The 9,611-nt window shown below is 39.0% G+C and overlaps 1 protein-coding gene across 1 annotated transcript in view; it reads left to right on the forward strand.

Moving 5' to 3' along the window:
- ETV1 (ETS variant 1) overlaps positions 1 to 8,846 on the forward strand; it is a 61,068-nt gene extending 52,222 nt beyond the window's left edge. The window contains exons 8-10 of the mRNA XM_026036251.1: positions 658 to 827; positions 4,560 to 4,661; positions 7,226 to 8,846. Of these exons, the coding sequence (XP_025892036.1) occupies positions 658 to 827; positions 4,560 to 4,661; positions 7,226 to 7,447 (494 nt within the window). The 3' untranslated portion in view covers positions 7,448 to 8,846. The remainder of the gene's footprint in view (positions 1 to 657; positions 828 to 4,559; positions 4,662 to 7,225) is intronic.
- Positions 8,847 to 9,611: the final 765 nt, after the last annotated feature.

Here is a 9,611-nt window from a genome sequence, read left to right on the forward strand (position 1 = left end):
GTTGTTTTTTAATAGCTTTCCATGGATTTGAAATTTTAGAAGAATTAAGTTACTGCTCTGTGGGAGAAATGCCAATCTAATATGCAGATATGAATAAATGTTATGGGTGCTTATATGCAAGTCCAATATGCCACAGAGGAACTCGCATATCTGCAGGATTTGCATACCTATACATGAAGCACATGCTGTTTAAGTCCAAGTCAAATACTTTGTCAAATTTTTCCTTGGATGAATTTGCATGCAAAAGAAGTTTCACTCAGTAGGTTTTTGCAGCTTTATGAAGCATACGTTACATTTCCAAAACTGGGGCTTGTGCAAAGGRTTGTATACAAACGCAGTTCTCCAGACATCAGAGTTGCTTGCAAAAATAGTTTGTGCTCTCTTTTTGATAGAGGATATGGCAAAGTGGTTTGCAAGAGAGATTTGCATGTTTCAGGAGTAGATGGGGATAGGCTTAAGGAGACTGCCATAAAGTGTGACTGAATCTAGGTACTTTTTAGTTTATGAATACAKTATGCATTGCTGTAATAGTGTATACAATTAATAGCAGAAAGGGAAATAAGAATTCTTTCTGTTTCCTTAACTCTAATAACTGCTTCAGCAATTTTTCTGACAAACTGAGTGCCAATGCCCATTATTGTTATTGTGTGTGTGTAGGTGACGTCAAACAGGAGCCAGGAATGTACCGTGAGGGACCCACGTATCAACGGCGAGGCTCACTTCAACTCTGGCAGTTCTTAGTAGCTCTTCTTGATGACCCGTCAAACTCCCACTTCATCGCCTGGACTGGCCGAGGCATGGAATTCAAGCTGATTGAGCCAGAAGAGGTGGGTTGGGCGGACAACGTGCCCCTGTGTCGACCAAGATGTCCTGCAAGTTAAACAGGGCTTCCTTGAAGTCAGCCACTGTTTTCCTTCAATATTTTGCATCAGTAGCACTTTAGAAATATGATGAGGAGGACTGGTAAGGGAAGTGTTGCTTCAGTTAAGATAGAGATCTATTAAGGATGGTCTTGATTTATTAATTGTAGAAAATAATAAAAATGACAGAGGTCCAGACACTCAACATGGGGCCCTAGATTTTCAGAACACCTTCACACAGTAAATGGCAAGTTGCTGTGTTTCATGTTCTCCTGAAAATTTGTCCCTAAATAGATATTAGCAGCAAATATTCTTCATGTGTGACCATGTGGGAGCTCAGAAGTTAGGTCTACAATGAAAGACCTAGAGTCTGATATGAATTGAAATGGAGTTTAAGAAACTCAACCTGTCAAATCCTATCAAAATTAAAAGAAATAGCTCCTTTAAAAATCTCGCTGCCYATCTCTACCAGTAGGTTGCTTAGTGCACACTTAAATCCTCATCTTGCAAACACTCAGTGTATACATGCAGATCCCCTGGTCCATGAAAGACTCATGGGTAGATAAAATAACTTGCTCATAAATATTTGCTGAACCATAACTTAGTTCACTTCTGKGACAAACAGGAATAAATTGAACATTTTATTAAGTAATCTTTTTGGACTAGATAGCATTTAAATTATCCTTAATCTATCATACATTCTAAACACAAATGGAAACTTAAAAAATCTGGCATGCCTGTATTCTATTTTAATACTGATGTGGATATTTTGATTAGACTTGTCAAAAAGTGATATCATTTTGGTTTATGATTTTACCCTTTGGAAGGGGTTGGGTAACAGAGGAAACCACAGCAAATTTACAGTCGGGATCCACTCCCAGTTACAGCTAAGTAGGATGGTTCAGAGGGTGTAAGGCTGCTTCTGCCTCCCACCAGCTATTTCTGCTGTTTGTTGGCATAATGTAAGAAAGCTTTAGATTGCTTGAAGTTACATCAGCTGCCAACAGCCCCAAGGGGATGGTGCTAAGGCAGCTTGGGATGAGAGTACTGATGTCCCTTCTCCTCTGGACATGGCCTTGCTGAGGTTGCCGGAGGGACTCGGCTKCTGGCTCTGCTCTACCGGAGAGCCCACCGTATTAGCCGTATTCGCAGTGGCACATTCTGGCACTGTACAGCTGAGGATTTGGCCACATTTTTGGTCCATTTGGTACTGAAAGCTTGCTGGCAAGTCTTTAAGCCTTAGCAAGCTCTAGGTTGTGCTGGGGCAATAACAGGTTTCAGTGAACGTAGTCTTAGTGGTGTGGCCTGGCCCAGAGCAGCCTGAAATCTTTGGAAAGGCATTTATTTTAGAGTGAATATATGATTCGTTCCTCCACACACACCTTTAGTGTTTCTTTCTCTTCTTGGTTTTATCTTGTCTTTAACCTGTGTACAATTTTTTCAAGATTTAAAGAGTTTTATGAAAATATAATTCCCAGCAGGTGGTACAAAAAAAGCTTTATAGATTTTACTACTTRAAAAAAAATAGGCAACAAAACAGAGGCTGAAGATTTCTCTATTTCGTAATTCCCTGAAAAGCAGACTATTCTGATTTAAGCTAACCAGGTCACCTCCTTTTTCTGGCTGTGCAGTGTTTGCAGTGTGTTTTTCAGCAGCCCCACGTCTAAAAAGCAGACAGCTCAACACTTGCTCGCTACCCTGTGCAGTCAGTGAGTACAAAGGAGTCCGGGTTGTTTTCACATGAACGTCACGGGTCTGAAAGAAACTGTCAGCTAAAGTAAAAATAGCCTATGGGATGTCGCACACTCCTGTTGGTTGCTAGGTGTGGACTGAAGAGAAGCAGAGAGCTTGTTGGTTCAGCTGTGGCAGGTCAGGTGTTCATGATGTGACCTTTCCAGGCCGCCCCTTTTTGCAGGCTAATGTCCCTACAGAAAGGGTGACAACAAGCAGTAATATATATCAGCTTCTCAGGTCTCAAAACTCATCGAGAAAGCAGGCTTGTGTTCATACAGGCAGCTGCAAAATCAGAGGGCTAAGATATGGGTATAGTTCTGCTTTTACTGCCTCATGCCAGGCCAGTAGGCATCAGCACGAAGGTGGGGTGGAGAGGAAGGACCTGAATCCCTCCAGTAGTCCTGGCAAGACACATCAGATGGTGTGCAAATTCTTAAAACTAGCTGTCTCTGGGCCTGCTTGCCTCTTCAGGAATATCAAAACATTATGCAGTGCAGCATATTCTCATTCACTGTTCTGTTGTTGTTAACTTTGCTGTTTATTTCTTTATTATGTAAACCTGATAGGACGAGTGTTTGAGGGACTCTGATTAATGCAGAAAAAAAAACTTAGCAGGACTGAATGAAGAGATGTAGACATTCGTTACAGAGATGAATAGGCGAATCAAGGTTATGGATCTAGGGCAAATCTACAGATGGAGTAAATGGATGTGCTTTGGAGGTATGCTTCAGTGCAGCTACAACATAGCTGAAGCTAGCAGAGCTACAGTAATTTACATAAGCCTGAGAAGCTGCACCACAGAGAGGAAATAATATTTTTTAAAGAAATTTTTAAAATTGTTGTCCAGATGGAGATGAAAGTCATGGCTTTTGCTGCTGTTATTTAGTCCCTTTTAGTTCCAAATGCCGCATGTCATCTGTGATTTGCATCAAAAGACTCCAGACACCTTTAGGGAAATTTCGTAGAGCAGTCTACAGAGAAACTGTTTGGCTACTGTCCCCTTTTGCCAGGGCTATATGCATATGTACCTTACAAACACTTTTCTTTAAAGGCTTCATGAGCTACAATGGTTTTCTTTTTTCTTCCAGTGACATGATAATAATTTTGATAGCAAGCAATTGTAATGTCACCAACAAGGGATTATAATTTAGGGTGGAGACTAAGCAGTTAAGCTCTTTAAACAAAATATCTGTTTCTCAAGAACTACCTCTGGCAATAAAACAGGAAGTATAAAGACAAGTAGGAATCATAAGTCAAAGCAGAAGGCATATTGTTCTCCTTGGAGAGGCTTTACAAGATGCTTGTGACTCCTTTTTATTATTTTTTAAGAGAATTTACACAACTGCTGCCATATAGTTTCTCTCCCATTCTTTGTACTGCCATATAACTTCTCCAGGTGATTATCTTGCCTTCTCAGATAATTCGTTTTCTTTGCTGAAGYAGTGTTTAGGCCTAGGAGTTGGCTTTTGACTCATATCTTCTAAAAATGTGAGCATTGCCATCATTCCAAATTCAGACTCTATTAGTTCATGAACTACATGTGCATGTGTAGATACACATGTGTGTTTAATATAATTTAGTGATCTGACAGCAAGGACAAAGCAAGAAGATTAGTAAAATTATACACTGCCAAAGTTTTCATCTTTCTCTAAACTTTTCTGATGAAACTTGACTCTCTTTTGTCTATTTGCTCTTTATATGGTTTCATTTCCTCTCAAGTTTTCTTCAACATCCTCACTACCCCAAAYATTTCCATCTCATTTGCAAATGAGTAAGTCTGTTCCAAGTTTAATGGATGATTGTGTGTCCAATTAAGAGTTATGGGAAATTCAGGTCATGGCAAGCTTTTTTATTTATGCCTTCCACTGCAGGGTTCTACCTCCCACCCCCAAATAAAATATCTGATGATAAGATCTGCTTGTTAAATGCATTTAACAAATCAATGCTAATCCATTTCTGTGGCAGGTGGCACGTCGCTGGGGGATTCAGAAAAATAGGCCAGCCATGAACTATGATAAACTTAGCCGATCACTTCGCTATTATTATGAAAAGGGAATCATGCAAAAGGTGAGCAGCTAGTTCCGTATTAAATTTCAGTGTTATGTTGCATGTTAATCTATAAGTCGTGTTACAAGGAGTACTTATAATTGCATTTCTTAGGTAGATTTTTTTCAGCCCTTTAGGCAAACGCTAACGTTTGCCTACGCTGCACCTACCAGGTCCAGTATATGCATCAAGTTATTTTTTTCTATGTAAAAAAAAAATCAGTGGTTTTTAGATGCTGCACACAATACACATCATGATCTAGGATGAGAGGTAACATTCAAAAATAYCCAAAAGAGCTTCCTGGTACCTGGGAAGGGCAAACAGTAGAGTATGCTATGGATAATATTTGCACTTCCAATTTAGCTGCCCAGCACTGGGCTACTTTACTGACTACAAGACAGGGGAGGAAAATGATACCTAGCAAAATACCAAATACTTGACTGTTTTACCAATAGTGTTGCAATAATAACATTTTTAAATGGATTTCAATATTTTATAATATGCTGAATTATGAGAAATATTTAACAATAATTTATGTATGACAGTCTGGTCTTGCTGACAGTATTCAACCTGTTCCTTTCCTCTGCCTTCTTGATTTATATATGTATTCTTAAATATTACTCTGTAGTGCTGTGTAGATTGACTGAGAAATCAGTAGGAGGGACCTGTTGGCTACATCTACTAGATCAGTTGATGCGATCAAAGATCATAATGAGCACCTTGCGATATGTAACTTGCTCCATATTTATTCACACCAGTTTTGTGCACTGTGATGACTAACATGTTTGAACATGCCATTCGCCTAGTCTCTGAATAGAGCAGTGCCACCAGCTCAAGTTACTAGGTAACTTTTCTAGTAGATTTTGTGAGTTCTCAGTTTAGAGTTGCCTGATGCAGAAGTGAGGATCTTTGTAGCTCTCTCCCCTTTCACTTTCTGACAAACAATTTTACTTAGCACTGCCTTAGGGTACTTAAAACACCCCAATGCCCCATGCATTTTTGTGGGTCACATAATTCTATATTTGGACTCCATAAAGTGCACTGGAGACAAGGTCCAGTTGTGGAGATGCAGAACTTGGTGCTGCTGTGCAGCATTTCAGCCATGCGAGTTCCTTGTCCCTGCTTATCGTGTGGCTGCACAGCCCAAAGGTAGCACAGAGGTAAGAATAAGCTACAGAGTGCGAAACAACATAAAAAAGTGGGGACAGTAACACCATAAAGCTGATAATGCTGCCCAACGCACGTATCCATTTAATATGGAGGGTTTATAGGTTTGTCTAACAGTTTGCTTGCTACCTATTTAGCATCTGCTTTTTTTAATATAGTTTATTATAGTTTATTATATTTAACACACATTTTAAAAGCTAGTTTGAACTCTTGCTTACTTTGGCACAGTCATGTTTAAGATTTACCTCGGGATCATCCTATCTGACTAGTCGGTGTATGTTAGAATCAAACGGGAGCTCTCGGTTTGTGTCAGGTTTCTTTACTGTAACATTTGTATGCACATATTTCCCCCTTAAAACATTTTTTGTTTCAAGATAAGTGATGCTGACAGACTGTGCTAATGGTTCTGAATTCAGACTCTAGTCTGACAAACTAGCTGACTTTCTTTTGATGGAGGAAAAAAAAAAGCATAGGCTCTACCAAAACTTTGTGATGTGCATCACCTGCAAAGGGAGGTGCTTCAGAGTATTTTCACTAGTAAGAACAGAGTTAAGTTTGCAACATTCTTTTGCCTTCATTCTCCCACTCTTAATACCATGCCAGCTAGAGGCGGAAGAAGCAGACAGTATGATCTTATATTGAAATAATTTAAATTTATTAGAAGCATGCAACATGGCTCATGTTTTTGAATATGATTCTTAGGGTGCTTGTAAAGAAACCATATTGACTGTTTATTCAAATAAGACAATAATGCTGTGTTATTTTTATCACTCTTCTGCTTTAAAGCAGATGAAGCACAGACTTTTATAGGTATTTCTGAGTAAAGGAAAACTTAAGGATCTTTGGACAAATGGCCCCTCCATAAGCAAATCCAAATGCCCAGGCTTTGCATGAGCAATTGCTAAGTACATATTAGCCTACTTGTTTGCTTACGCAGGCTGTGTGCAGTCAGCATGCACTATAACTAAGTGCTTTTATTCTTCAGTATGAATCAATCTGTATAAAATGAAATTTAGATCTCTATTGTGGAACATGTTTCTTTTTTTCTAGTTCCTACACAGAGTATGGGACTAAGTCATTTTATTTTGTCACTGTAGTGACAATTTGTTTACACTTTCCAGTAAGAACAGTTCTATATGTGCTTAAGTAAAGGAAACGATCACCAAAAAAGTTCAAAAGTAGAATATGTAGTCCATCTTCTGACAGATTATCATGTGCCTCAAAGCCAAAAGCACACAGGCTGATGCTGCAGGTGGCTGTTGCCTTTGCTGGTATGGTTGCCTTCCCAGTTCTGCTGCTCTCACATTTAATTGCATGCTGAGGATGAATCCTTCAGAAATTTGTTGAGCTTGGAGCTGCATAGCCATGGATGAAGCCTTATGCTGCTGCACCTTTCTCTCCCCTCTCTATCACCCAAGGTCGCTGGAGAAAGATACGTCTACAAGTTCGTGTGTGACCCTGAAGCGCTTTTCTCCATGGCCTTTCCGGACAACCAGCGCCCTTTACTGAAGACTGACATGGAGCGTCACATCAACGAGGAGGACACTGTCCCTCTGTCCCACTTCGACGAGAGCATGGTCTACATGCAGGACGGTGGCTGCTGCAACACCCACCCCTATAACGAAGGCTATGTCTATTAACAGCAGTGACAGCGAAGGGGGTGTTTTCCCCCTCCCTTAAGCTTCTCCTCTTTCTCAAGACCCAGGGGAAAGCTGGATCGACTTCAGTTTGTTTTTTAAATAGTACACTAAAAGGGGCTTTTCCTGTTGCATTACTCCTATGGTCTGCCATGGACAGTGCACTTTATTTGAAAGGGGAGGGTTGGAATCTAAACGTTGTTCTGTGTAACAGGAAGAAAAGGGGGGGTTGTTGCTTTTTACTTAAGTTTGGGAAGGGAACATACAGGTTTTAAGTACAAAAAAACTATATCATGTCTGTTTTGTTTCATATCAGCATAAGATATTGTACATTTTCTCTGGGTATCTGTAGTACAGTTAATTCTCATTGTGCAAAATAACCACTTGATGATATCAGTGTAGCATGCCTGGGGCATTTGTTTCTTGCCATTCTTAATTGTCTTTCTGCAGTTATAAAAAAGGAACAAAGCATGTATTGCAGCATTTAATTTAGAAGATAGAAGTGGCAGGCCTTGCGCCTTGCCTTTAAAAACAAACAAGTATCTCAAGATAGTTTTATCTTTTTTTTTTTTTTCACTTTTTGTTTTGCTGTTACGTGGCCTCAAAAAGATTCTCATGTAAGGGCAGAGTGGCCTTCAGTGCAGTGACTGAGTAGCACGAGCCCTGAACTCCGATTGCAAAGTTGCATGTTATACCTGGTGCCACCTTGCTGTATGTATACGGCTCACGCTATGATTTAGACCTTTCAAGATCCATTTGAGGGTAGTAATTACATGTGATAGGCTTTCTAATGATCATGTCAGCATTAAATACGGGATCATGGATCAGGAGGGGGAAAACATTTTGTATCCTTCCATTTCCTTTGGTAGATAAATAAGTTATTTAATCAATAGGAATTAACTGTACTAAGTCACATATCTAATTATGCTGTTTAGACACAGCAAGCACTCCTTGAGAAAAATATCCAATACACTAAATAGGTACTTTAGTAATTTTTAGACACGGTACCCATTAATATGCATTTAAACCTTTTACTGCTGTGTTACGTTGATAACATATATAAATACTAGATAATGCTAATGCTTCTGCTGCTGTCTTTTTCTGTAATATTCTCTTTGATGCTGAATTTACTATGACCATTTATAAGCAATGCTGTAACTACAGGTAGCATTTCAGGACAAGATAGATGACTTGAACCATTTATTGCTTAGAAAATAGCTTACGCCATAGCTGTGCTATAAGCAGCTTTTACGCGCATCCACAAATGCCTAGTGAGCTTCAGCTTGCTGAGGAAAGCTCTGCAGAACCTTTTGTAACTTTTAGTGGGACGAGACTTACACGAACTGTCAAAGAATACCATGAAGTCGCTGTATGACGTTGTAGTGCTGGCACTGATGTTACCAATCAACTTGTTTTGGACACTAAATGTAAATGTGATTGGAGATGTTTGGAAGACAATTTAAATTTGAGGGGGTTTGGCTTTTTGTTTCTTTATTTCCCTTTTTTTTGACTTTTATTTTTGCGAGGGGTGATCTTGAACACAAGCCACACGTTATTCTGTATGTAAAGTGAAAAAAATGAAAGTTTAAAATATTTATGAGCACCTTTTCTGAAATATAATATTTCCCAGTTTGAAGGGAGGGAGAGGGGTTAACATTTACAGTTCTTTTTTTCTCTGCCCAGAGAGATTTAAACAAGTGCTATATGGAATAGCTCATTTTCCAGCATTCCCAAGAAGGAGAAGGAAAATGAATGCATAACCATGAAGCAACAAAAATGATTTTCATTATAATGGATTGATTTCCAAGATAATCCTAGGTGCTGAGTTAATTTTCCATTCTCTTGTCAGTTAAGACACTACTTAATCTATGAATATTTTAATACAGACTTAATCAAAAGTAAAAAAGTAGTGGACATTAGAAACCACAGGTACAGAAGAACATTAGGGCAAGCATTTAATTTGCTTAGATTCATTATAAGGCAACATATTTTGTGGGAGTGTATATATGCCTTAGTGTGTCACCTAATGCTGTCATCTCTTTGTAAGTTTCAGTGGCAATTAAATTTTCAGTGATCAACCCAGAATCGCAAGTCTAAAATTGCAGAATTATCGAGGAAGAAAGAGAAAAGGTGGAATAAGGGTTTTTTTTTTTTTTTTTTTTAAGTG

This window comes from Nothoprocta perdicaria, unplaced genomic scaffold (assembly GCF_003342845.1).
Source record: "Nothoprocta perdicaria isolate Ctin4 unplaced genomic scaffold, notPer1 scaffold_173, whole genome shotgun sequence".
NCBI lineage: Eukaryota > Metazoa > Chordata > Aves > Tinamiformes > Tinamidae > Nothoprocta > Nothoprocta perdicaria.